Source organism: Gekko japonicus, unplaced genomic scaffold (assembly GCF_001447785.1).
Source record: "Gekko japonicus isolate JY-2015 unplaced genomic scaffold, Gekko_japonicus_V1.1 scaffold455, whole genome shotgun sequence".
Classification (NCBI taxonomy): Eukaryota; Metazoa; Chordata; class Lepidosauria; order Squamata; family Gekkonidae; genus Gekko; species Gekko japonicus.
This window is the reverse complement of record NW_015166436.1, coordinates 982,922-1,010,312: the sequence shown is the minus strand read 5'-3', so window position 1 is coordinate 1,010,312 and position 27,391 is coordinate 982,922. Positions and strand designations below refer to the sequence as shown.

Genomic DNA, 27,391 nt, shown 5'->3' with positions numbered 1-27,391 from the left:
GCTTCCGGCCGCCCTGCTTCCGGCCCTCATTCAGCCAGGAGGAGGCAGGAGAAGAGGGAGGGTAAGTTGCTTCCTCCCTGCCTCTCCCCACCCCTGCCTGCCTGGGGCCAGGGAGGGCCTTCGCGGGGCTTCCTTGCACTCCCGCCGGCCTTGCAGGTCCACCGCCGGGCCCCTCATGGGGCTCGGCAGTGGAGCTGCAAGGCCGGCAGCGGCGGCCGGGACCGTTGGGGGCGGGGTGTGTGGCCTTATGACACACTTCCGGTGATGTCAGGGGTTGTGGCCTTATGACACACTTCCGGTGATGTCAGGGGGTGTGGCATATGCTAATGAGTTATGCTAATGAGTTCCCCTAGCTCTTTTTCTACAAAACGACTCCTGAGGGCACCACAGTGAACATGGATTAAAAGGAGAGTGTGGAAAAGGCCACAGTGAGTGGGGATCCAAACCCACCTGTGTACTCTTGAAACATATGAACTGGCTGACACTGTGAGGTATGTCGTCTTGGACGTGCTGAATAAATATGCAAGAGATCTGCGCATAGAGCCTTAATGTAGTAGGATTTTCCAAATAAGATACCACCACAATTATTCTGTAAACGTGATGTCACAAAGAAAGAATTTCTAGGGATTTTTTTAAAAAAAGAATTTCTAGGGATTTAAATTTTGTTTAACAGAGCAGCCATTTAAACTGTCAAAATGTTATTGTTTGGACATTAGCAAGCTCACCATGCATCTAGCCCAATGCATAGCCTTACATACTATCAGTACTGCTACTTATTTTTGATAAGGAAAAAAATAATATGTCTGCATGCTCCAATGTCAGTCTTGTGCACAAATGATTAACGGTAAGGCTGGGAGTGGAGAACACGCATCCCATAGGCACAGGAAACCCTCGCCAGTTTTTCAGACCTCGGAAACCCAGTTACAGAAATACATAAACAGTCAATGGATTCTTACGGTTGTAATGTTTTACATTCTTAAGCTGTAAGTTTATTTCGCCGGTGACTAGAGCACAGGTAGCCCAACTCCAGTCTTGCATGAGCTCTGGGTTTGTTTGTTTTTTTAAAATCTAGAATCTCCACGATCAACTGATCTAATGCAAATTTACCAAGCAAGAGTGTTAGATCAGGATGGTTGAAGACCCCATTGATGTGAATCCAGTGATCCAGAGTATATTCTCCTGCCTAAAAAATCTCTTGCTGGATTCAACCAAAGTTCCCTTAGCTCAGTATCCAGGTGGAAACAGGCATTGGCTCAGAGCTGACCAGTTACCTGTTGCCTTTCTCCTGTCCTGGAGGGTGACACAGCGGTTAGAGTCCAAGTCATAGGCACATGAAGGTTTAAAAGATCAAATCTATGTCTCTAAAGAACTGTTTTTGCATTTTTAGTCATTTTGATAGCAGGCGAGTATCTGGGAAAATAAACACATCTCCTAACCAGAATGACATCAGTTTTACACACACTGAAATGCTATACAACAGCACCCTCTATTTTTCTGGTAGTGCAATTGTTCCTGAGCCTCAAAAGCAGCTCTGTAGGACTTGTCTTTTCTTATTCTCTCCCTCTGTAGAAAGCAGAAAGTGTTCCCCGGAAACAATACATTTCCTGTGATTCCTTTCATTAGTCATGACATGTACAGGACATAGGTGATGGATAGCCAGTTTGGTGTAGAGAGCCAGTTTGGTGTAGTGGTTAAGTGCGTGGACTCTAATCTGGGAGAACCGGGTTTGATTCTCCACTCCTCCACTTGCACCTGGCTGGATGACCTTGGGCAAGCTGTAGTTCTGATAAGAACTGTTCTTGAAAAAGAGCAGTTTCTGTCAAGAGCTCTCTCAGCCCCACCTACCTCACAGGCAGTGTTCCCTCTAAGCTGAGTTAGTGTGAGCTAGCTCACAGTTTTTTAGCCTCCGGCTCACACCTTTTTGTCTTAGCTCAGGAAGGATGGCTGCAGTGCAAACTGTTTTATGCAGCAGCCAAATCGCTTGCTCACAACTATTTTAATGCCAGTAGCTCACAAAGTAGAATTTTTGCTCACAAGACTTCACAGCTTAGAGGGAGCATTGCTCACAGGCAATGCTCCCTCTAAGCTGTGGAGTCTTGTGAGCAAAAATGTGACTTTCTGAGCTACTGGCATTAAACTTGTGAGCAAGTGATTTGGCTGCTGCATCAATGAGTTTGCTCTGGAGCCCTCCTTCCTGAGCTAAGACAAAAATGTGTGTGCTGGAGGCTAAAAAACTGTGAGCTAGCTCACACTAACTCAGCTTAGAGGGAACACTGCTCACAGGGTGTCTGTTGTGGGGAGGGGAAGGGAAAGGAGATTGTCAGCCGCTCTGAGACACCTTTGGGTAGTGAAGGGTGGGGTATAAATCCAATCTCTTCTTCTTCTTCTTCTTCTGGGCTGGCAGGCAGAGAAGTCTTTTCCCTTGTGCAAAGAATTAGAGGGCCCAGGAGGCACGCTGGAAAAGGTGTAGCTCAAAGCTGAACCTGGATTCTTTCTGCTCAGTGCAGTGGGCCAGTGGGGAGCGGGAGATTTACCACACAAATAGGCTGATAACAAGTCTCCATCCCCTCTGAGCTGTTTGCACTGATTTTTGAATGGAATTTAAAAAAAAACACACACATCAAAACCAAGACCCAAGGAAGCTAGTAGAGATCCAAGACCCATGGAAGCTAGCAGATTCCTCCATCTGCTCCTCACGGCTTGTGCTAGTGTAAGAGTTTACAAAGGTGCAGGGAGGGGAGCATCAGCTGAAATTCTTCCACCATCATCAGTGTAGAGAGATTATGCTCCTGCTAGCACCCCCTTCCATTCCATTACATTACACATTGGATTTCTATACCGCCCCTTTCCGTAGACTCGGGGCAGTTTACATAGTTCGTACAGTTTTTCTAACCTAGGGGCACATAGGGAAGGTGAATTCCTTACCCAGGCACCCCCTATTTTCGGCAGGGTCATCTTTTCTTTTTAGCTTTTTCCCACGGCGGTTCTTGCTTGGTGCTGGCGATGTTTTTACTGACGCAGGTCTTTCAGGTCTTTGCTAGACGCAGGTGCAGGTCTTCCATTCTTTTTTCAGCAGTGACCCCTGCTGGGTTTTTCGGCAACATACGATCTTGCCGCGTCTCGGCTCCCTCCAGTCAGCCAGCCTTTTACCTCATGTCACCGCCGCGCTGTCCTCCGGGGCCAATCGCTCCTGCTTGCTGCCTCGCCACCACCGCCATCTTTTTCCTTCCAGCCCACTCACCAGCCTGCCGCAGTCGTCGCTGTCATGGAACTTCAGCCAAGGGGGAGAAGGGTGCCCCCCCACTCCTAATGAGTAGGTACCCAATTTATCTAGTTGCTTAAGGCTTTCGAACTGCTGGGTGGGCGGGAGCTGGGACAAGGGCCGAGAGCTCACCCCGGCCGCGGTGGGACTCAAACAGCTGAAGCTGTTCGGTCAGATGGAGTACTGCAGGCATTTACTGCTTGCACCACCACTCCCTTCCATGTGCCGTCCTTAGGGACGGAGAGAGAGAATCCGACTGTTCACCTACCAAGTGATATTCCATCAACTCTGGGACTGACTACCAACTGTTTTTGTACGTCTATTTCTTCCAGGTATGAGTGGAACCGAAAAGGAGAAGGCATCTCTGGTGCAAATGCAATAATCCTCAAAGTACGTAAAAATCCTCTTGCAAGATTTCAAAAAAGAAAGCAGAAAAGTATTCTGGAATGCAATTTTTTGAGGGTAAAAATTGGTTCCGATAGCAAGCGTTTTCTGAAGACGTTAAATCGGGACAAGGGTATAACTCAGTACAGACAACATGCAGAACTAATTAGCTAGTTAGGCTAGTTAAGAGTGATTGTCGGAATGCCACTCTGATTATTTGGAGTCTGTCAAACCAGGACCTGAAACCAGGGTCTGAAGTTGGTTTATTAACCACAGTTAGGCTTAGCTAGGGTTTTGTGGGATGTGTGAATACAGACATCCTGGTTTAATCCTGGCAATGCCCTCAAATGCTCCCTGGCCACAGAGACACGTGGCCCGAGCAACAGCAGCAAACCCAGCATTTGTGAGGCATCCAGAATTCACAAACTAACCATGGTTAAAATAAACTGTGGTTTTGCATTATGTCTGAATCAAGTCCCTATGCTAGACAGGCTTATAGACAGCTGCAGGATTCAGCATTGAAAAGAAAAAGGAAAACAAACAGCCCATATCAAATTGAGAACAGACACTTGGCACTTACTTCTGGATCTGATGTAACAATCGTTGCAATTGAGAAGACCATTTCTAATCCGGACATCTGTGCCGCTGGCTGCGTCTCCAAGCTGACCCTTGCAAATTCCACACTATTTGTGAAGAAAGAGTGGATACAGTGAAGGATCTGTCAGGGCACATCCACACTACCAACTGATACTGGCTTTAGTTAAAGGTAAAGGTTTCCCTTGCTCGAAAGCCAGTCGAATCCAACTCTAGGGTTGCGGTGCTCATCTCCGTTTCAAAGCCGAAGAGCCAGCGCTGTCCGAAGACGTTTCCGTGGTCATGTGGCCGGCATGACTAAACACCAAGGCGCACAGAACGCTGTTACCTTCCCACTGGAGTGGTACCTATTTATCTACTTGCAATTTCTTGCTTTCGAACTGCTAGGTTGGCAGGAGCTGGAACTAGAGACCGGAGCTCACTCCGTCATGCAGCACCCGGGTCTCGAACTGCTGAACTACCGACCTTCCACAGCCTGCAGTTCAGTGTCTTAACCACTTGAGCCACCACAGCTCCCAGGATTACAAACACCTTTTAACCACTTGAGCCACCGCAGCTCCCAGGATTACAAACACCTTTATAAAACATTTGGTGTTGGCTCAGAATCTGTCCACTCCCCAGTTGTAGCGAGGAGCAGCTTCTTGACAGAACAACAGGACAATGTGGACGGCAACCTTTAGGCAGGGAGAACACATTAGAAAACCCTACCCTGAAGCACTGAATATGGAAATAAAGACCAAGGGTTTCGATAATCATGGCCGCTCCTTTCCCCAGAACTTGTCCACAGCTAGAACAGAGCTTTCTTCCACTGATAGACCTAAAATGACAAAAAAAATATTAAGTATTCAGGGTTGGCTTTGATTGATCCACAGGTATCTCATGAATGTGCAGAACGAATTCTGTGATGAGACCCCCCCCAATGTCTTTGACAAACAAGAATAGGTCCCCGCTAAAAATGAAAATATTAAGTGTCTGAATGATGTGGTTTAACTCTGTAATCATCTGTCAATGACTGGCTCACAAAGCCATTTCTTTGCAGTAGGTTTTGTATTTGGGTACATATGCCAGAATGGAGGGAATAACCCAATCTATAGGGAGCCCTGGCCAGAAGCTCCAAGGTTTGCAGCCATCCCAAGAAAGATCCAGGTTTGCTTACAAGGAGATTTTAATAAATCAGCATGCTTACATAAATAGCAGGCTAAGTTTCCATCCACTAGACCTCGAACACACACATACAGCGAAACTTGCCATAATCCAAGATACAAAGCTAAGAAAATGGCTGTTGAAATATTCATATTTTCCTGATGTAGCAAGATTATGACTACTCCTGAGCAGCCTCTGCCAAAACTGCATTGTAGATGTGGCAAATTTTTGTTTTACTGTTCTTTAAAACTCTTAAAATTTTCTTTTTATGGTGTATAGCCTGCGGGCTATTAAACGTAAATAAACACACACACACACACAGAGCAAAAACTAAACATCTTATATCTTAATCGCTGGCTACAAGTCAACATAAGAACATAAGAACATAAGAGACGCCAATGTTGGATCAGGCCAAAGGCCCATCCAGTCCAACACTTTGTGTCACACAGTGGCCAGAAATACCAGTGCCATCAGGAGGTCCAGCAGTGGGGCCAGGACATTTGAAGCCCTCCCACTGTTGACCCCCCCAAGCACCAAGAAGACAGAGCATCACTTGCCCCAGAGCCCCTATCTATACCTTGTGGCTAATATCCACTGATGGAGCTCTGCTCCATATGCTTATCTAATTCCCTTTTGAAGCCGTCCATGCTTGTAGCACCCACCACTTCCTGTGGCAGTGAATTCCATGTGTTAATCACTCTTTGGGTGAAGAAGTACTTCCTTTTATCCGTTCTAACCCGACCGCTCTGCAGTTTCATGGCGTGCCCACGAGTTCTTGTATTGTGAGAAAGGGAGAAAAGTACCTCTTTCTCTACCTGCTCTTTCCCATGCATAATCTTATAAACCTCGATCATGTCACCCCTCAGTCGTCTTTTCTCCAAGCTAAAGAGCCCTAAGCGCTTTAACCTTTCCTCATAGGGAAAGTGTTCCAACCCTTTTATCATTCGAGTTGCCCTTTTCTGCACTTTTTCCAAAGCTATAATATCCTTTTTAAGGTGTGGTGCCCAGAACTGCACACAGTATTCCAAATGAGGTCTCACCATTGATTTATATAGGGGCATTATTATATTGGCTGATCTGTTTTCAATACCCTTCCTAATAATCCCCAGCATAGCATTGGCCTTCTTTATTGCAGTCACACACTGTCTCGACATTTTCAGTGAGTTATCCACTACAACTCCAAGATCTCTCTCTTGCTCAGTCTCTGCCAGTTCAGACCCCATCAATGTGTATTTATATTTAGGATTTTTGGCTCCAATGTGCATCACCTTGCACTTGGCCACATTGAACCCCATTTGCCATGTTGACGCCCACTCGCCCATCCTTGACAGATCCCCTTGGAGTGCCTCACAATCCTCACTGGTTTTCACCACCCTGAACAACTTTGTATCATCCGCAAATTTAGCCACTTCACTGCTTACTCCCATCTCCAAATCATTAATGAACAAGTTAAAAAGCAGTGGACCAAGTACTGATCCCTGCGGTACCCCACTGCTTACCACCCTCCACTGAGAAAATTGCCCACCTACACTCACTCTCTGTTTTCTATGAACTAGCCAGTTTTTGATCCATAAAAGGACTTGTCCTTCTATCCCATGATTTTTGAGCTTACTTAGGAGCCTTTGATGAGGAACTTTATCAAAAGCTTTCTGGAAGTCAAGGTAAATAATATCTATTGGATCCCCCTTGTCCACATGTTTGTTCACCCCCTCAAAGAACACTAACAGGTTAGTGAGACAAGATCTTCCCTTACAGAAACCGTGCTGAGTCTGCCTCAATAGGTTTTGTTCATCTATGTGCCTACTAATTCTTTCCTTAATAATGGTTTCCACCAATTTACCCGGTATCGACGTCAGACTGACTGGCCTGTAATTTCCCGGATCTCCTCTGGAACCCTTTTTAAAGATGGGAGTGACATTAGCTACCTTCCAATCCTCAGGAATGGAGGCAGATTTTAAGGAAAGATTACATATCTTTGTCAGGAGATCCACAAGTTCACATTTGAGTTCTTTCAGAACTCTCGGATGTATGCCATCTGGGCCTGGTGATTTATCAGTTTTTAAGTTGTCTATCAGTTTTAGGACCTCCTCTCTTGTCACCTCAATCTGACTCAGGTCTTTCAACACCCCTCCTGAAATCAGTGGTTCTGGAGTGGGCAAGCACTTCTCATCTTCCACAGTGAAGACAGAGGCAAAAAATGCATTTAGCTTCTCAGCAATTTCCCTATCATCCTTCAGTACTCCTTTTACCCTTTGGTCATCCAAGGGCCCCACTGCCTCCCTGGCTGGTTTCCTGTTTCTAATGTATTTGAAGAAAGTTTTATCGTCGTTTTTTACGTTTTTTGCTATATGCTCCTCATATTCCCTTTTTGCCTGCCTGACCTCAGACTTGCATTTTATTTGCCATAGCCTGTGTTCCGTTTTATCAGCCTCACTGTGACTAGCTTTCCACTGCTCAAAGCTGCATACTAAACATGGAGAGGAGCCAGGTCATATCTTGTACCTGGCACCGTATAGCTGAGAAAAACAAGTCAGCTTTCTTAGATAAGAACTTGAGAGGGTGTTAATAAAAACATACAAAGAATATTCTCCTGGGAGAGGCCTACCAGCCATCCTCCCAAGCAACTAGAGGTCAAGCACTAGCAGAAAACCAAACTGGAGTTCCAGAGGCTATACAGCGTCTCTAGAAATGGGAGATATATTTTTATTAGACACCCCCATGTGGAAAATGAACAGACTGCACACTTAGTGCGGATTCCGTGTCAGTCTTCTCTGTCAATAAAGTAAAGCACCCACACAACAGAGAACACAACAATTGTATTTATTGTATCAACTCATCCAATGTCTACCAAGCACCATTTCTAGGTTCTCCATGTTCATAATGGGTTATGAGGATGCTGCAACTCGATCAACTGGATCCCTAAGCTTCAGATCAACCATCTTCCGCAAGACCAGGACTCCATGTTTCAAAGTGGCATTGAATAAATCTCTGATTTCAATGCAAGAAATATGTTTAAGAACCTAAGTGGGTTGCAGGGTAATCCTAAACTGAGCTACACCCTTCTACAGCCATGGACAGCAGGGGATTTAGAAAGGTCTAACTCTACTTAGGATTGCACTGTAAGTAGGGATGTGAAATCAAGTGCATTCACCAGACAGGAAGTCTTGGTTGGAAACCATAACTTTATGAAAGCAGTGAACCAGCTCATAGGCCTTCCTATACCTGTTGGGTGACTGGCTTTGTACTGTTAGAGAACTTGGCGATTGTGGCCCAGTCCCGACGCTCTCTTGGCAGCCTGCCCTGAAGTACAAGGGAGAAAAGAACAGTGGTGAAGTGTTAACAGGAAAAGCTCTGCCCTTCAGTGGCAATCAGGAAACAGTATTAATATACGGCAGCCTTCTATCTAGCAATGCTGAATAGTTCTTAAGACCCCCTCTGTCACTTTGGGTAGCACTTTGGGTAGTTCTAGGGGGTGGCAGGTTGTCAGGGACAAAGGTTCAGCTTCTGGGCCTTAGGGACGCAATTTGCTGACCAGAGACTGAGTCACGGCCTGTTCCTGCAAACCACAGATCAAAGGGTAAAACTGTGTTTCAACTTCACTCCTACACATCAGCATAGGGTTGTCAAGTCCATCTTCCGCCCCCAGCGGGGGACTTTGGGGGCGTTCCTGGAGGGGGTGGGGCATCCCCGACGTGATGACGTCACATTGGGGACATCCGCCGCCCCGCCTGCTCGATCTCCAGAAAGGCCAGTTCCCTGCACTTAAAGGAGCCGGCCTTTCCCTTTTAAGTGCACGGAGCCGGCGTTTCCCCTTTAAGAGCAAAGAGCCGGCATTTCCCTTTTAGGTGCACGGAGGTGACATTTCCCTGCAAGCCTGATCTCAAGCAGAGATCGGGCTTGGGAGGAAACGTCCATGCACTTAAAGGCAGCCACCCCTCTCTCTCAAGAGAGAAGGGAGAGGGGTGGCTGTGGGTATTGGGGGTGGGGCTTCCCCCACCGGCGGCGGGTACAACCCTCCCAAAAAACGGGGGACCCCTGGCAAACCAGGGGGGTTGACATCCCTACATCAGCTTGTCACATATTTGAACAGTCCCTCATGTAACAATAATCTCCCTACACATTTTAGGGCAGAGTCTAAGCTGAAACCCCCACTTTCCCTTGACATGTTTAATTTGGAAGAGCCTCCATGAAACCCACTGCCTGCTATCTAATGTGATACAGGCCTACACGCCTGGAACATTTTACCTTTTCTGTAGACTGCCTATCAGGTGTCATATCAGTTTGGTGTAGAGAGCCAGTTTGGCGTAGTGGTTAAGTGTGTGAACTCTAATCTGGGAGAACCGGGTTTGACTCCCCACGCCTCCACTTGCACCTGCTGGATGGCCTTGGGCAAGCCATAGTTCTGACAAGAGCTGTCCTTGAAAGGGCAGTTCTCTCAGAGCTCTCTCAGCCCCGCCCACCTCACAGGGTGTGTCTGTTGTGGGGAGGGGAAGGGAAAGGAGTTTGTAAGCCGCTCTGAGACTCTGAGTGAAGGGTGGGGTATAAATCCAATCTCCTCCTCCTCCTCCTTCTTTCCGCTGTGTAGATCACAAGCCCTTCTCCCCTGACAAGGCTTTGGAGAGGCCCAAGGAACAGGGGCCTTCCAAGAAATGCTCCACCTCCCCAGAGTCCCTGCCTGAGGAGTCTGTGCTGTCACACCTCTCTTACTAAGAAGACTGAGAAAATAAGCTAGCAAGCAAACTGCCATTACCTACCTCCTAGTTTCTTTTGTGGAATTGGCTGGCAGGCCTAAATTATTCTCCAAGGGTGAGGTCTTCTGTCTTGTGTCTGAGGCATGTGGGCTCTGTTTAGTTAATAACTGTTGAGTCCATGGCACTTCTGAAAAGGAAGATCCAGAATAAGCAAACAGTTTTGGTTAAACTATTGTTTGACAGACCCACATTTTAAAATGCGGCCTTGTGTTTAAAAAAAAAATTATATTGTCTTAAAATTATATTGTTATGGCTGGCAAATGACAAGGCAACCTTTTCTCTGGTGGTGTACACCAGGGGTGCTGAACTCATTTGTTATGAGGGCCGGATCTGACATAAATGAGACCTTGTTGGGCTGGGCCATATGTGTCATAAAATGTAATGCCAGGTAGCGGAGATATAAACTTTATAAAGGACACAACCACAAAGGGTGTTTTTTTAAAAAACACAAAATAAAAACATGCTCAAAACATTGGCACTCTTGCAATATTTTGCTTATTTAACAGTGTCTGATCAGTGACACCTCTTGCTCTGAATCATTGCATCAAAATGTCTGTGCTGTTGCAATCTTGAGTATGCTGTTCAGGTGTGTATCTGTAAGCTGCAAACCTACGATGACGCAGCAGCAGCAGAACTGGAAGAAGCAGCAGAAGACAGCCAGTTCCACTGCGGGTCTGTCAAGTTGCAGCTGACTTATGGTGACCCGATAGGGTTTTCATGGCAAGAGGCATCCAGAATAGGGTTGCCAGTTCCCTTTGTCGTGCCGGCGGGGGGATCTGAGGGGCATCAGTGCATTGGTGATGTCGGGAGCGACACTCTAAAATTGTACTCCTAAACCAACTAGTCTCCTAAATTCTAAGTATTTGCATACTCTCAATGTCCTCTTAAACTATGTTAATTTTCTTCCTACATAGCATTTGCCAAAAAAATCCTAATCCTATCAGAGTCCGAAATAATAGTAGCAAGCAGAACTGTAGATTGCGTTTCCGAAGCAAGAGGAGTTGTTAAAAAGACTACGTAGGTTTTTGGTTTGAAGAAGAGCTTAAAAAAATATCTTCACATACCCTGACATAATGGCAAAGTCATTCTGGTTGGAGGTTTGCATTCTGGCATGGATGTCGGATTATCTGTCTCATTTCCTCTCTGATTACTTTCTTCTAGATGTCCTACTTTATTTACGCTGCTTACAAAGAAAGACACAAACAATATCAAATCAGACTTGTGAGTGCTTAATAAATATAAGACACGTGTATTAGCTACCAGTGAACAGATACAGAAGCAGGGTTGGATCTAGACCAAGTTGGCAATATCCACTAGCCCCCCCCATTCTGCTGCAGACCCCCCCCTCATGCCAGTCCTCGGGGTCCCCATGTACCCCAGAAGCAGCATTTTGTGGAGATCAGTGGGCTGCAGTGAGAGGAGTGAGGCAGGACGGTTCCATTCTGCCACTGGAAAAGTGTCTGGATCTAACCTAAAGTGTCTACCTTCTTGGAATCAGATGCTCTGTTTCGTTGCTTCCAGGTACAGCTTCAGCCTACTCTTCTAATCTGTTCAATAACAAACATGCTAGCAATAGCAAGCAGAATTACGGACACTCCTCTGATCTACAGAAGGGACAGAAACTAGTGTATGATGTCTTCCACGCTCCTGCAATTGTATTCCTCCACCACTTTCTTTTGTTTCCGCCAGGCCCGTAGCTACCGCGGGGCTCACGGGGCCCACCCTCCCCATGGTTTTTACAGGCCCCTCTCCAATCCTCGGCTCCCCCTCTCTCCCTCCTGTCACTGCCCTCAGCCCAACAGCCGATGACTCCGCGCTGCCTGCTGCTGCTCCAGGGAGCCAGTCTGAGCGTGATCGCTGTACTGCCCAGCTAGACGTGGCTGGAAGCTCCGTGTTCCCAGAGACTTCTAAAGCTTTGCTCTGAGGAGGCTACACTCGGGTAAGAGTTCAGTGGGAGTCTTGGTATCTATCTAGAGGAGACGGACGCTGCCAGCCTATGTGGTCCTCTGCTGAGGCCAAACATGGCCAATCCAGACTTTCGCCAGGAGTTCCGTGTTCAGAACTCTCTGTGATTTTTCAAAAATGTGCCTCACGAAGCAGGAGGCACTGGTGGCCACCTGGCGGAGTCAGTGGCGGTGGGGCTAGTGGAGGCGGGGCATCCTGGGTGAGGTGGCCGTCTGAGGAGCTGCCTCCTGTCTGTCCATGTCCACCCTGAGAGGGAGGGAGGCGTGGAAGCCTGGCAGGGTGCTTGCTGGTGGCCAGTCACCAAGGGAGGCAGAGAGAGAGTGAGAGAGAGCGCCCTGGCACACCCGCAAGACCCAAGGGCTAGTCCGCGGTGCAAGGGCTGTCCCTGCTGTTGGCAACAGTGCTTTCCTCCCCCCTCGGTTGCAGCCGGGGCAGCATTAGGAATTCCACCAATTAAATCAAAGTTAATTTGGCTGGTGGCTCCCCCAGGCCCCCTCCTCCAAAACTCCTTAGCTACGGGGCTGGTTTTTGCAGAGGTATTTGCAGTCCAAGGAGCAAAACAGCAGTTTGCTCCCTCTTGTGGCGCAGCAAGGGAATTCCCGGAAACAGGGAAGTCTGATGCTGCGCTGGAAGAAGAAGAAGAGGAGGAGGAGGAGGAGGAGGAGGAGGAGGAGAAGATTGGATTTATACCCCACCCTTCACTACCCAAGGAGTCTCAGAGCGGCTTACAAACTCCTTTCCCTTCCCCTCCCCACAACAGACACCCTGTGAGGTAGGTGGGGCTGTGAGAGCTCTTGACAGAAACTGCTCTTTTTCAAGAATAGCTGTGTCAGAACTATGGCTTGCCCAAGGTCCTCCAGCAGGTTCAAGCGGAGGAGTGGGGAATCAAACCGGTTCTCCCAGATTAGAGTCCGCACACTTAACCACTACACCAAACTGATTACACCAAACTACACCACTACACCAAACCACTACACCACTACACTAAATGCAGGAGCAGGGAGACCCGTTTGTATGGAAAATGTCTCTCTGTGTGTGTGAACGCATGCATGCACAGAGTGTAGTAGCTGCCTGTGGGGTCAACATGGCTGGCTCTCCTTGAAAGGAGATATGCATGCATCCCGTATGTGAAACATCTCTGCCCATGCCAAGCTGGAATGGTAGAAACCATCGAGCATGTCCTCTTATATTGCTGGTTTTACCAGAACATTCGGAATATTTATCTTACTTCAATTATACCAGAACATTTGGAATACGTATCTTACTTATCCAGGTAGATCCAAACAGTTTTATAGTTCTCTTCTTGCCTATCACTGTAATGAAACTACCTTTAAAGTAGCTAGATTCTGTGCCTTGGCCCACTCAGTCAGGCAGAAGAATACAGACTTGTTTTATCAATTGTTATTCTACCATATGTATATTTTTGTTCAGAATATCCATGACTAAGGTGTATGTGTTATGTTGATGATCTTGGCTTCTGATCTTGGATCGTAATGAGCTATTGATTGATAGGTAAGTGCTGGAGTGTTCTTATGGAATAAGCACCGTCTTGTTCATGGGGAATGGGTATCTGTCTCATACTACCTAATGTATGCTGCAGGGCTTATACGGCAGGTTCCTTTACAAGACATTAGAAGCAAATGAAGACAGGACCTCTTAATGACGGCTTAATGAAAACTGATTCACAAGTCCATCTCTCGAGCATCTGGCCACTCACAAATGGATGAGCAAACTGCCTCCATTTGACAGCGCTGAGTATGCCGTGATAATTAAGAAGCAGGACTGCCTGGCGTTTGATCTCGTGTTTCAGACGTGAAAGCCGATCTATGACTCGACCACTGACTTGGACACAAAGTAGTGGTTGTGGACCTCAGACAGGAGGACAGTCTCCATACCTCCCGCTGCACAGGGATCAGGGACTCCCCCCCCACCCCCCAGCAGCATTGTGGGAAAGGTGGGAGTTTGTTGGGGAGGAGAAAATTGGTAAACATTACTCCCCATTCCTACTGGTGGAAATGCGCTTCCACGGTGGTGGAAAACGACGTTTAGATCCAAGTCACTGAGTGGAGAGTATGCATGTGTGAACTCTCCCTCAGAGAAGATTATGATGTGATTATAAGAAGAGAAGTTGATGATGGTGATGATGCAGAAGGAACAAGAAGCACTGATCCATCATCACACTTCATGTTTCTGTGTTTCTTCATTTAATCAATAACAGAACTTTTGCATTTTAGCGGGTGATAACACAAAACGTGCAGAGCTTGTATGTTTCTGCACAAGAAGCTTCTGTGCAGACATGCCCTACAAAATGCTATGCCTTACAGAGACCTTATGTTTTCCTTCCATGGTTCATGCTCCTTGTTCTTTTCCTGTTCACAAAACACTTTCTTCAATATTTTTTCTTCTTTTTGCTTATTTATCTCTTCGGAGTTGCTTGCATCTAGTATGTTCTATTGGAGAGAGAGAGAGAAGAACAGAAAATTATTATACAAGTCTTGACCTGGCTTTAGTTTTCAAATATACCACATGAGAAGTATACAGAATGCCTGGGGACAGTACATTTTTTATGCATGAAGGAAAGCTGATTAGAATTTCGGCTCACACACCAGCCTAGGACTTGCATTCCCATCAACAACAAACTTTGGTTTAAAGCTGCTTGGCTGCTTTCCATCTTTTCAATCCTCAGATTAACAAATTCACTTCCTACTTCCTTGGTGACATAGTTTCTCGAGGCAGTGCAATGAACAGAGTGTCAATTCAGACATGTGACCAAATCACAGTTAGCAGAAATCAAGTTTGCAAACACACTTATGCAGGGGTCATTTCATAGAAAAAGAGGTGCAGGAGCTCATTAGCACGACTCATTAGCATAACTTATTTGCATATGCCACATCCCCTGACATCACCGGAAGTGTGTCAGAAGGCAACACCCACCGCTCAGGCTCCACTGGACTGTTTTGGATTGCTAGCTATTGGGGGGGGGGGGGAACGCGCAGATCTGTCCTCGCAGAGGAGGGAGAGCTTGTACCTGAATAAAACTTGGTCTTAAAGGTGCCACTGGACTGTTTTGGGCTGGGAGGGGGCCTCTGCAACTTAATTGGCTGCTTCTTGCTCTGACTGAGGGCTGCTAGGAGTAGGGGGTGGGGCTTGTTGCATGTGCCCGCCCCCTGGGCTCTTTACTGCCGGAGCTCCGCTCCTGCATGGCTTCTGATTTTGGTCTGCCAGACAATCCCAACCCACGACTTGTCTACTGAGACCATAATTCTTGAGCATACTCAGTCATGATTTGACATGAGGTTTTCTGAATGATGCATTGAGCCACAGTTGTTAAACAATGGAGCTTTCTACTTAAAAAAAGGCCACATACAATCCTAACCACTGCTGCCTGCAGTTGTTATACAATGGAGCTTTGCATGCACATGGGCGCTTATACCCAGAATTAAACTTTGTTGGTCTTAAAGGTGCCACTGGACTCAAACTTTGTTCTGTTGCTTCAGACCAACACGGCGACCCACCTGAATCTGCCTTTCATATTGTTCTTGGAACTTCTTAAGATCATATTAAGATTTCACTACATAATTTAGAAAAATCAGCTTTAGACTGCCTTGTTTCTACTGTATGTTCTAGTAGTTCTCACCATAGCCCCATTTCCATCAGTCAGAGACGAAGACGTTGACAAGGGATCTGTGGAGTTTGACGTGACCATGAATGGAACCACAGTGTCCTCAATGATCCTGCGTTCCTAAAAGAAGAAAAAATATTGAGGTAGCCCCAGATAAAATCTATGGAGGAAGAAGCGTAAAGCCAACCCCACAGTTAGCAACCAGGGCAAGGACTCATTCAAGCATGCACTTGTGTGATACAGTACTGTGGTGTATTCAGTCTGACAATGTACGTATGTGAACTCACTCATTGAATCACCATGTGAAGCTTTCATCCTGGGCTAGGATCCTAACCCTTCAATTGTAATTGGTAGCCCAGGAAGAGCCGACCAATCACCAACAGCCAGTTCCAAGAGCGGGAACGATTGTGATTGGACTTTATCCCTGCAACCTCATAGGTTGGTATTTGTATAGTAGGCGTGGCTACATTAGCCGGGAGAGTTTAAAAGTGGAACAGCCTCAATGCTAAAGCTGTTCTGGCTATCAGATGTTGATCTGTGTTGGAGTTGTGTTACAATCGTTGAATAAAGCTGATCTTTTGCTGAAATCACTCTCCGACTACTTTGTTAAGTGAACGACTTAACAAGTACAGTCCTTTTGCCACAATAGTTTGACAGAAGCCAAAGTCATCTTTTGGTACAATGTAGAGTTGCTAGTTAATCCCTTGCAGTTAATCATCTTTGCTGCCTCACCCTGCTGGCTGTCTAGCTTCCAGTGCCTCTGCTCATTCACCCCTAATTCTGACTATAATATTATGAATTATTTGGAGACACAAATCTTGGAGACAGACACAAAAAATGTAACCAAATGTAAGCGTATGCAGCTCAAGCTACCCAGCTCAATCACAAACATTGCTGGTCAAGATCATTCATGTTTATAATAGTAATGCTGTCCTACTGATAATTCAAAGGCATGGTTTGGGCTCTCATTCTCAAATTTCTAACAGCAGAGCACAAACAGCAGCCTGCAGAGGTTCTGCATAAACGTTTTGGCCCTTGGAGGCATAGGTATTCGGCGCCGCGTCCTAGGCAGTCCACCTTGCAGAAGACAGATCTAATTAGTATCAGGGCTATTTTTGGGCAGGAACGAACAGGAACAGAGTTCCGGCTGGCTTCAGGGTTGGCCATGCCCACTACAGCCAAAACCTCTGCATGCGTGGCTACAGAGGGAAGGCCTGGAGAGCAACCCCTGGCGGCTCCGAGGCGGGCAGGCCAGGGCCCCCCTGAAAGGATCGGGGAGGCATTTAAATGCCTCCCGGTGCCTTCCCCGGCCTGTCCAAGGGCCGGCTTGCCCTGGCTCCCTGCAGCCTGGGGCGCCCAGGCAAGTCAAGAGAAATCATGGGGTGTGGCTAATGAGCTGCACTGTCAGGGGTGTGGCCTAATAGGCGAATGAGTTTCTGCTGTTGGGTGTGGCCTATTATGCTAATGAGTTCCTGCTGGGCTTTTTCTACAAAAAAAGCCCTGATTAGTATCAGCACCATCTGAACAACTAAGTGCTCATCCAAGAACCGTGGTACAAAGTGGCAGTCTGGGAAACTATTATGCTGATTAAGATGTGACTGGCCATCAAAAATTATTTGATGAGTGTGTTAGACAATCAGAAAGGTATTTAAGTATAAAGTTTTACAAGCATCCTAGCTGCTAGCCAGATGTTGTAACGTGCCTGCCAAACAAAATGACAAAAATAGCCTGTGCCAAATGTTGAAGATGCTAACGTTTGTCTGTGATGCCTCCTTTCTCTTTCAATTGAAATGTTAAATGCATGGAAGTCAAAACACAACTGGAAAAACTGGATGAGAGCAAAGGTCACTCTAGCTCAGCACTCCATATTCTATATTTATTCAGGGGTCATTTCCTGCAAGAGCGCACAGGAGTGGAGCTCCGGCAGTAAAGAGCCTAGGGGATGGGCACATGCAACAAGCCCCACCCCCTGCTCCCAGCAGCCCTCAGTCAGAGCAAGAAGCAGCCAGGTAAGTTGCAGAGCCCCCCCGGTCCCCTGGTCCAAAACAGTCCAGTGGCACCTTTAAGACCAAATTTTATTCAGGTACAAGCTCTCCTTCCTCTGCGAGGACAGATCTGCACATTCCCCCCCCAATAGCTAGCAATCCAAAACACTCCAGTGGAGCCTAAGCGGTGGGTGTTGCCTTCTGACACACTTCCGGTGATGTCAGGGGGTGTGGCATATGCAAATGAGTTATGCTAATGAGTTATGCTAATGAGCTCCTGCACCTCTTTTTCTACGAAATGACCCCTGTATTTATTTATTAAATGAGACTTGTTATACCACCCTCCCTTCTGATCTTCGAAGCAAGAAGTGATGATAAGCTTTCAGTCCAAACGGACCAAAGCAATTTTACAGCATGAAAAAGAAAGGAGAGGCAGAAAAGGTCGCTACCATCTTGCCTCTGGGACCAGGCAACAAACCAACCACCGTATTGTCTCTGCCTGCTCCATATACCTCCTCATAGTATCTGCGCTCCTCCTCTTCAACTTCTTTTTGGGCTCTTTCCCATTCTTCTTTCAGCTTGTCCTGCTCTTTCTGATACCTTTCCTGTATAAAAATGACAATGCAACAAGAAATATGACAGAAAGAAGGGAGACTCCCCCTGCCCCTTGCCTGGATGCAGGAGAGAGCTGCAAGCCAAAATTTAGTCTGACACACTTATTATTTATCAGTTTTTAAAAAAAGGCAAAGCAGATTTCCAGATCATGATATTTGGCTCATTTACAAGAACTAAATCTGAACTGATGCATTACACAGTACTGCCAGTGAAACTGGCAGCCACGAACATTCTTCCCCCATAGTTCAGCTTATCCTATTCAGTTTACACTATTATGGTTGGATCCAGTGATGCACAAGCAGAAACATTAACTGACTTCGCACAGATCCACTTGCACAAGATCTTGCACAACCACTAGGGCTTCCCTCCCTACATATTATGGTGCCCAGAAATCTGTTGCACAAAATCTCATGCTATCAGAAACACAACTGGGGATACAACAAGGATGACTTGGTGCAAGCAGTTACTGCAGTCTTTTCTTATGTTTCTGCTTGTGCAGGAGCTCTCGCACAAGTGAAAATTCTGCCCTGGATCCAGCCCGTTGTCCCCTTGTTCCCACCAGTAGTAGCAAATGATTCGGAGCTGTGACATCAGGGCAAGGCTACACTGGAGAAGTTGTCGGGGAAGTGGGGAGAGTGCTCAACACGGAGCTGCCATTTTTGGCAGCAGCCCCATGTTCTTTGTTATGTTTTGTTTTGCTTTGAAAATCAAGAACGGAAGTAGGAGGACATTTTTAAAAACCGGAATACGGGTTCAATGCAAAGCAGATATTCCTATGGCAGGGGACGCCCACTGTGAATCTGGCTTGGGCTGGAAATCAGCATAGGGCTGCCAAGTGGGGGCGGGTGGCGGGTAAACCCTCGCTTTGGAGGCCCGATTTCCACCACTGTGGAATCGGGCCCTGGGGGGAACTCCGCCCCCTGAAGCGCAGTGTGGCTGTGTCATCAGAGGTAACGCAACCACACTGATCACGTTGGGGGCGTGGCCCCGATCGTCGGAGGGAAAACTCTATGGTTTTCCCTCCGACGATCGGGGCCACGCCCCCAACGTGATTGGCGTCACACGTCACTTCCGGTGATGTGCTGGCGGCGTGTGTGCGCTTTGCGCACGCACAGATCCAGGGACAGCTCCCAGAGCCCGGCAAGGCTCCCCCGCCGGTAAGTACTTTACACTTGGCAACCCTAAATCAGCACCAATTCACTCCTTCCAGGAACTGAGATACAGAAACCCGAGGGTCTGTTTATATAATGCAACAGATGCACTCTTGCTAGCAGAAAAGGGTCATGGGCTTTGTTTCTGTTTTGGTTCCATATGTCTGCCCAGAAGACATGATGTACCAGCAAGGAGACAAACACCTCCCCGCCCCCCCACTGGCCCTTCTCTGCTAGCAAAAATATGCAATTTAGAAAGGAAGGAACAATGAAGCCCCTCCTGCTGCTGCACTGCGCTTAGGAGATTCCCCCACTATTTTTAAGGTAGGTCCCAGGTCACACGTTAAATGCAAGTTGGGTTGGGTTTTCTTCCAACCCAACTCTCGTTTAACGTATCGTCTAATTGGACCCTGAGTGTTCCAAGTGTTCATTTCCTGTGTCAGAAGTCAACGCGATGGCCCTTCATTCAATTTGTCTCCATCTAATAGTCTGCAATACAAGTTGGCTGCACCCTGATATAAGGCAAGTTGTAGCTCTGGCACTGTCACCGTTTTCTTCTCTCTTTTCAGAATAGGGTTCCCAAATGGCGCTGGGGGGCGGGGAATCCCCCGCTTTGACGGCCCGATTTTCGACGTGACGAAAATCGGGCCTGGGGGAAAACCCACCCCCGCGTGCGCATCACCCGGAAGTGACGTCGCACGCTGGGGGCGGGGCCACGCCATTTGAGGGGAAAACTCTTTGTGGCAGAAAACTCTTTGTGGCAGATACAGACGCCGGCCGGGAGCCCCCCGCTCCCAGCCGAAACACATTTGGCAACCCTATTTCAGAACGTTTTCCTTGAGAGAAAAATTACAAGATGGGTGTATAGGAAACAGAGGGGGAAGAAAGAAAGGGTGATGTTATGATGAAATGTTAAGAAGAGGACTCGCGTTACAGCTTGGCATTAAAAACTGGTTCCTGAGCGTAGAAAACGATCGCTTTGTTCTTGCAAGCTTTTAAAGCTGAGGTCTCTTTCAATGGCCAAAAAAACAGGCTACGGCTCTGTTTTTGAGGACCCAGCCTCCATTTTATTTTGTCCAAGGCTAGAAAGATATCTGTGGCATCCCTTATGGCTCAGAAGAGCCTAATCTTGTCAGAGCTTGAAAACGAACGCTTCGAACGCTAAGATTCTATGAAAATCATCTCTCTTTTCGACCTTGTTACTTTGGGGAGAGGCAAACAAGTCAAGAAAAAAAGGTCAGGAAGACCCACAATGATTGAATTTGAGAAGCCCTGAGCAAGATGACCTCTCACACTGTTTCTCCCTTCTCTGTGACCAGCCTGATGTTCTCATCAAAACCATAACGTATGGCATCATGCTGTACAGTCTCCGAGTAGCTGAAAACTGGGCTATCAACTATTAGTTGGTTTTTCAACCCAGAATACATTTTTCATCTATAAAATATGGACCGGGAAGAGCTTTTCATTTTTTTTAAAGAAAAGAATTAACCGAACATTTCAGTAAGACGAAAAGTAGGCTTTGCGTTTTCATTCGACTAAACTTTAACTTGGCTTCACAGCTACATTGGCTTTGGCAGTAATCTAATCAGCCTAAATGGCTGCCATTAAAATTCAAATGAAAGATGAAAAACGATGTCAGCTTAGAAGATAAACACAGACAATGTATAAAGTTCCTAAGTGGAGACGACGACCATTAGCTGAGTGGTTGGTTTTTCTCACGTAGAAAGCTCATCTACTCCTGTTAAGTTGTATTATTTGTTAAGTTGTATTATTTCTGTTTTCTTAAACTGCAACATCTTTCCTAGGAAATACTGTACAAGAGGAAGCTTGCAGTTCATGGTAGATAGTGATTAGAGTATCGGACCAGAATCTTTCCTAGAGCAACAAGCCTTTTGTGGACTTTATACTAAAAGCAGCCTTCCCCTTTCACCCACCAGTTTGGTGTAGTGGTTAAGTGTGCGGACTCCAATCTGGGAGAACCGGGTATGATTCCCCATTCCTCTACTTGCAGCTGCTGGATGACCTTGGGCAAGCCATAGTTCTGGCACAGCTGTCCTTGAAAAAGAGCCGTTTCTGTCAGAGCTCTCTCAGCCCCATCTACCTCACAGGTGGGGAGGGAAAGGGAAAGGAGTTTGTAAGCCACTCTGAGACTCCCTTGGGTAGTGAAGGGCGGGGGTATACATCCAATCTCTTATCTTCTTCCTCCTCCACTTGCAGCTGCTGGATGACCTTGGGCAAGCCATAGTTCTGTCAGAGGTGTTCTTGAAAAAGAGCAGTTTCTGTCAGAGCTCTCTCAGTCCCACCTACCTCACAGGGTCTCTGTTGTGGAGAGGGGAAGGGAAAGGAGTTTGTAAGCTGCTCTGAAACTCCCTTGGGTAGTGAAGGGCGGGGGTATAAATCCAATCTCTTCTTCTTCTTCTTCTTTCCTCCTGCTGGCACCTACGGCAGATGTTTCCATATTCTGGAAGGATGAAGGTCGCATTCCCTTGGCCCTTGCCTCCATATTGCACAGCCTCTGCACAGGAGCTCTCCATCACGGGAGAGGGTACAGCCTTGCTGGTCTTCCTTTGAGAATGTTATTGGACGATGTAATGCTACTTAAAGCAATGAGGCAAACAAACAAGTCTGGACACAGGCATCGTATCCCTGATACCGCCAAGTGCACTGCTGACCCCAGCGGAAGCACGGTCACAGCCGAGTGCTTGCTGGATCAAGGCAGGAACAAGACAACAAACACAGACTTTTCAGTCAGTTTCATGGACGTTTTGCCAATTTAGGTAATCAAACCAAAGATATGTTTGTTGAGGCTTCTAAGAGAAACTGAGCTGGGCCTAAAAAAACCCAATAATGGCACAAGCAAAAAACCCAACAGCTATCGACAGGCTCAAATAACTCCTTTATATGTTGAGTTACCAAAGTAGTGGCCAAGTTCAAAAAAGAGCAAACTTGATCCATTTGCTAAACACAAGGATCAACATGAGCTGGGGACAGAATGCCGATGCTTGGAATGTTTTGTGCCCGACCACGGCGAACAGCATGGGATTGCTGACTGTCACCAAACTAGAAACTGGGTTGTGGGCGGGTGAGAGTTTTTACAGGAAAAACAAATTATGACTAAATGCAGATAAAAATGCCCGGTTTGGGGAAGGCACTGGTGAGATCCCAACACAAAGCTCTGGTTTATTTTCCTGGCGTAATTCCGCAAGCCACAGGCAGCCGAACATGAGGAAGAGATGTAAAGCAACAGGGAGCTTGTGTGTGTGCATATTTGTGAGGAAAGAGAGGCAGAATGACAAAGATCCAGTACTGAAGTTTGCGGTTGTGAATGCAGATGCGGCTGTCAGGTTCGCGTGATCTGGTGGTCTTAAATCAGGGCATTCTGCCTAACCAGCTACTCGGGGCATTCAGTAGGAGATGGTACGGGAGAACATTTAAGGCTCCTCAAGAAGAGGAAGTTCCAAGATGGATTAGTCCGACAGGCCCTCATGAGCCAAGATCGGATATACTGGTGGTGTGTCCCACAGCTCAAGCCTTAATCCAGACCAGGGGTCATTTCGTAGAAAAAGAGGTGCAGGAGCTCATTAGCATAACTCATTTGCATATGCCACACCCCCTGATGTCACCGGAAGTGTGTCAGAAGGCAACACCCACCGCTCAGGCTCCACTGGACTGTTTTGGATTGCCAGCTATTGGGTGGGGGGGAATGTGCAGACCTGCCCTCACAGAGGAGGGAGGGCTTGTACCTGAATAAAACTGGGTCTTAAAGGTGCCACTGGACTGTTTTGGATGTGGGGGGGGGGCTCTGCAACTTACCTGACGGCTTCTTGCTCTGACTGAGGGCTCCTGGGATCAGGGGGTGGGGCTTGTTGCATGTGCCTGCCCCCTGGGCTCTTTACTGCCGGAGCTCCGCTCCTGTGCGCTCCTGCAGGAAATGACCCCTGATCCAGACTCTAGAGGAACCAGCAGTGTAGCTTGGGGTAACAATGGCCCCCCCTTTCTACTGACCATTGGGACTTCTATCCTTGGCTTCTTGCTATCTGGTCTGAGAAAGCAGGATCACTGCTCAAAGTATGCGCAATGGTAAGAAGTCATTAGTATTAAGAACATAAGAGAAGCCATATTGGATCAGGCCAGTGGCCCATACAGTCCAACACTCTGTGTCACACAGCAGCCAAAACCCAGGTGCCATCAGGCGGTCCACCAGCGGGGTCAGAAATCCAGAAGTCCTCCCGCTGTTGTCCCCCCCAAGCACCAAGAAAACATAGTGTTCTATTGTTTGAAAAAACCTGAAGAACTTGTTCCATGAAAAGTAACAACAGGACAAAAAAATACATCCTATCGCATAGGGCTGGTTCCAGGTGTTCCCAAATGCCATTAAGGGGTCTTCTGCCCAAGGGTCCCCACCAATGTTCCCTCTAAGCTGTGGAGTCTTGTGAGCAAAAATTCTACTTTGTGAGCTACTGGCATTAAAGTTGTGAGCGAGCAATTTGGCCGCTGCATCAATTAGTTTGCTCTGGAGCCCCATCCTTCCTGAGCGAAGACAAAAAGGTGTGAGCTGGAGGCTAAAAAACTGTGAGCTAGCTCACATTAACTCAGCTTAGTGGGAACACTGGTCCCCACCCTACACTTGATGGAGACTCTGTAAAACCAACTGACAACTATTGCTGATCCATTTGGAGCAGGATCATGAACACTGGGGATGTTGGTTTAAACTGCTCCATGTCAACCTTCCACTCCCACATCCTGGGCATGGGAGCACGTAAGTGGCTGGCAGAGAAAGGGGGGATGACGGTCAATGCCCACAACCCCTGGTAGATGAGGAAGAGGAGATTTCAAGCAACCACCAGCCTGGAGAACAACGGTTTCAGAAACTGCTAAGCTGGAAGTTGTTGCGAGGGCAAACCCATGAACATGCCACCAACTTCCTCTAAGGAAGGGCAGGATACAGTGGGATGAGCAAACAAGGAAACGGAAATCACCTGAAGCAAGCGTTCCTGTTCATGCTGCCATCGCTGTTGTCGCTTCCGCTCTTCCTCAGGATCTCAAGACCAGCAACCAAAACGCTGAGGTAAGATGACAAGAGGCCATTAAGGGCTGACAATATATTCCAGGAAATAGCTATGTCACAATCAACTGTTCTCTTAAAAACAATACAAGAACAAATAAAACCCATCTAGGGAGATCTGACCTGGATGGCCCAGGCTGGCCTGATCTCGTCAGATCTCGGACGTTAAACAGGGTCAGTCCTGTCTAGTAGTTGGGATAGGAGACCACCGAGGAATACCAAGGGCATGGCGTGGAGTCAGGCAATGGCAAACCACCTCTGAATGTCTCTTGCCTTGAAAACCCTATAGGGTTGACAGGATATTGTAATATATCTGGGCAAGATGACCGCCAGGTATGATTGAGTTAGATCATACTGATCGGTGTGACAGGTTAAACTGTCATGTGACAGTGTCACCAGGTACCGATTGCAACTAGGTTTCATCAGCTTAATTAATAGTCACCATGAGTCAGCACAAGGCTCTGATTGGTGCTAGTCTGTATATAAGGAGAACAGTCCTAATATAAGTGTTCACACCTGTGAATGAGTTTACTGCGAAGCACCTTGTCGGACAATTCTATGGTTTGGAGATCGCATGGTGGTACGGACTGTCTGTAAATACTCTGCAAATAAAACCACTGTATATAGCTTCACACAGCAACCCGAAACTCTTATTATTCGGACGCTTCGTGCACGCCGTCAAGGGTTGCCATAACTTGGCTGTGACTTGATGGCAAAAACTGGGGAGAACGATGCATGGAAGTAACTCAGAACTCTTCTACGTCAGTAGAGGAGTCTTGGGACTTTGTGGAGAACAGGAGCGGAGTGGGATGTTAAAACAACCCTGGCACAAACTGAGGCAAGTGACTGGGCCCTTGTCTGGCTCGGGCCGTGTCTGTGGAAAGGATGGTAAGGCCCACTGCCACGGTTGCCACCATCTGGGCCTGAGCCAAGGAAACCCACTGCCAGCACCACAGGGTCTCTTGGATCAGCTTGCTCCAGGCCACCAGCGGTCTCTTCAGGACATTGGCCCACAAGGAGCTTCTCAGTTAACGCAGAGGCCGGTCTGCTCCTGAAGGTGGAGCCTGAGAGGAGAAGAAAGCCCCTGGAGAAGAAACATGTGGGGGGGGGGACCACAGATTGGGGGCTCCCATTGATCTGGCGGTTCCTTTGCCACATCATCACTGCTGCAGTAGGAGAATGTTGACATGTAGAATCATAGAATGTTAGAGTTGGAAGGGACCTTGCAGGCCATCTAGTCCAACCCCCTGCACTCTGCGGGAGCATAGCCAAAAGATAGCCCTACAACACACCCAAAAGATGGTCATCCAACCTCCGCTTGAAAACGTCCAGCGAAGGAGCATCCACCACCACCTCCCGAGGCAGTCTGCCGCACTGCTCAACCACTCTTACAGTTAGGAAGTTTCACCTGATATTTAGCCGGTAACGACTCCCTTGTAATTCCCACCCATTAGATCTAGTCTTGCAACCTGGAGCAAGAGAGAATAGATCTGCTCCATTTTCTACGTGACAGCCCTTCAAATACTTGAAGACTGCAACCATGTCCCCTCTATGCCTTCTCTTTCCCAGGCTAAACAGACCCAACTCTTTTAGTCTTTCCTCATAAGACTTGGATTCCAACTTTCTCACCATCATGGCAGTATCTTGGATGGAGAAGGAATGTTCCACCTCAATGTCAAAGCCCAGCAGACTCTGGTGAGGCTTCCCACTCAGGGGTGCTGGATCCAGAGTGGGAAGCCATGCCTGAGAGCTGGAAATCTCTTGGAGGAACAAAGGTTTCTGCCCATCCCTAATTTTGACACTTAAAAAAACACACCCCTTTTTGTTGGAGATATAAAGTTAATACAAACATTAAACCATAAACTATGTACATCTACAACAATCTGGTATGAGTCATGTACATAGCAGCATTATATTATCCAGCTATACTTGAACCTTAATCTTGTCTATCTGAAACATTCAACAACCTTATCAATGTGTTTTTTTTACCATTATACCTCGAATTCTTAAAAGTGTGAGAGTTGTTTCTCTACCCTTCCATACACTTATGGAGATCCTTCAGCAAGAAATTTCTCCCAGAAGTATCCAGATATACTACTTTCACACATCAACCATGGTTTTCCAATCATGTTCGACCAAAAGTCCAATCCAAATGGAAAGAAATGAACCTATCCCGCTACTGTGATATCACTGACAAAAATGGCATACATCCTAAGAATGTGCTAGAACGTAAACTAGGTCTCCTCATCCCCTGGTTCTTATACCTCCAACTTCAACATATAGTGAACATAAAAAAACTGGAACCATTATATCTTACCCTCACACAGAGTTGGAGGTCATGATTAAACTATTCAATACACAGAATAGAGGCATGGTCTCGGCTATATACAAATTATTCTTAAAGGACTCAGGGCCCAAAACTCTACCATACCAAGTAGCCTGGCAACATGATTGCATTACTACATTAGATGACGAAAGTACGTTAGATGCCAGAATCCCCTTGGTATCAAATTTTAATACAAAGTGGTTCCCTGTTTTAGAATTCCTATCATCAGCAGAATTTATCTCACCTTCATGGAAAAATTATGTCCAATGGATCTGATACTAATCTAAACAAAAAACAGACTAGTCAACTGACTTATTTTGTAATCTCCTACACTCTAATGTTAATTTTGGATATTGTTTTGGTTACTCAATCTGGTAAAGACAGGTTGCTTACCTGTAACTGGTGATCTTCGAGTGGTCATCTGTGCATTCACACCCTTGGGATACTCTGCGCCTGCGCTGACCTTCTCGGTACCGATAGCTAGCAAAAGGGATTTTCGCGCCTCTCCCAGGTCACGCGCCGGCTCCA

At 46.9% G+C, this 27,391-nt stretch overlaps 1 protein-coding gene across 1 annotated transcript in view; it reads right to left on the bottom strand.

The window, feature by feature from the left end:
• The window catches only part of LIMCH1 (LIM and calponin homology domains 1), a 298,071-nt gene that overhangs the window by 3,106 nt on the left and 267,574 nt on the right, over nucleotides 1-27,391 (bottom strand). Inside the window, 9 exon segments of the mRNA XM_015411892.1 lie at nucleotides 4,227-4,329; nucleotides 4,949-5,057; nucleotides 8,606-8,683; nucleotides 10,138-10,261; nucleotides 11,199-11,317; nucleotides 14,428-14,549; nucleotides 15,737-15,841; nucleotides 18,219-18,311; nucleotides 24,452-24,535. Of these exon segments, the coding sequence (XP_015267378.1) occupies nucleotides 4,227-4,329; nucleotides 4,949-5,057; nucleotides 8,606-8,683; nucleotides 10,138-10,261; nucleotides 11,199-11,317; nucleotides 14,428-14,549; nucleotides 15,737-15,841; nucleotides 18,219-18,311; nucleotides 24,452-24,535 (937 nt within the window).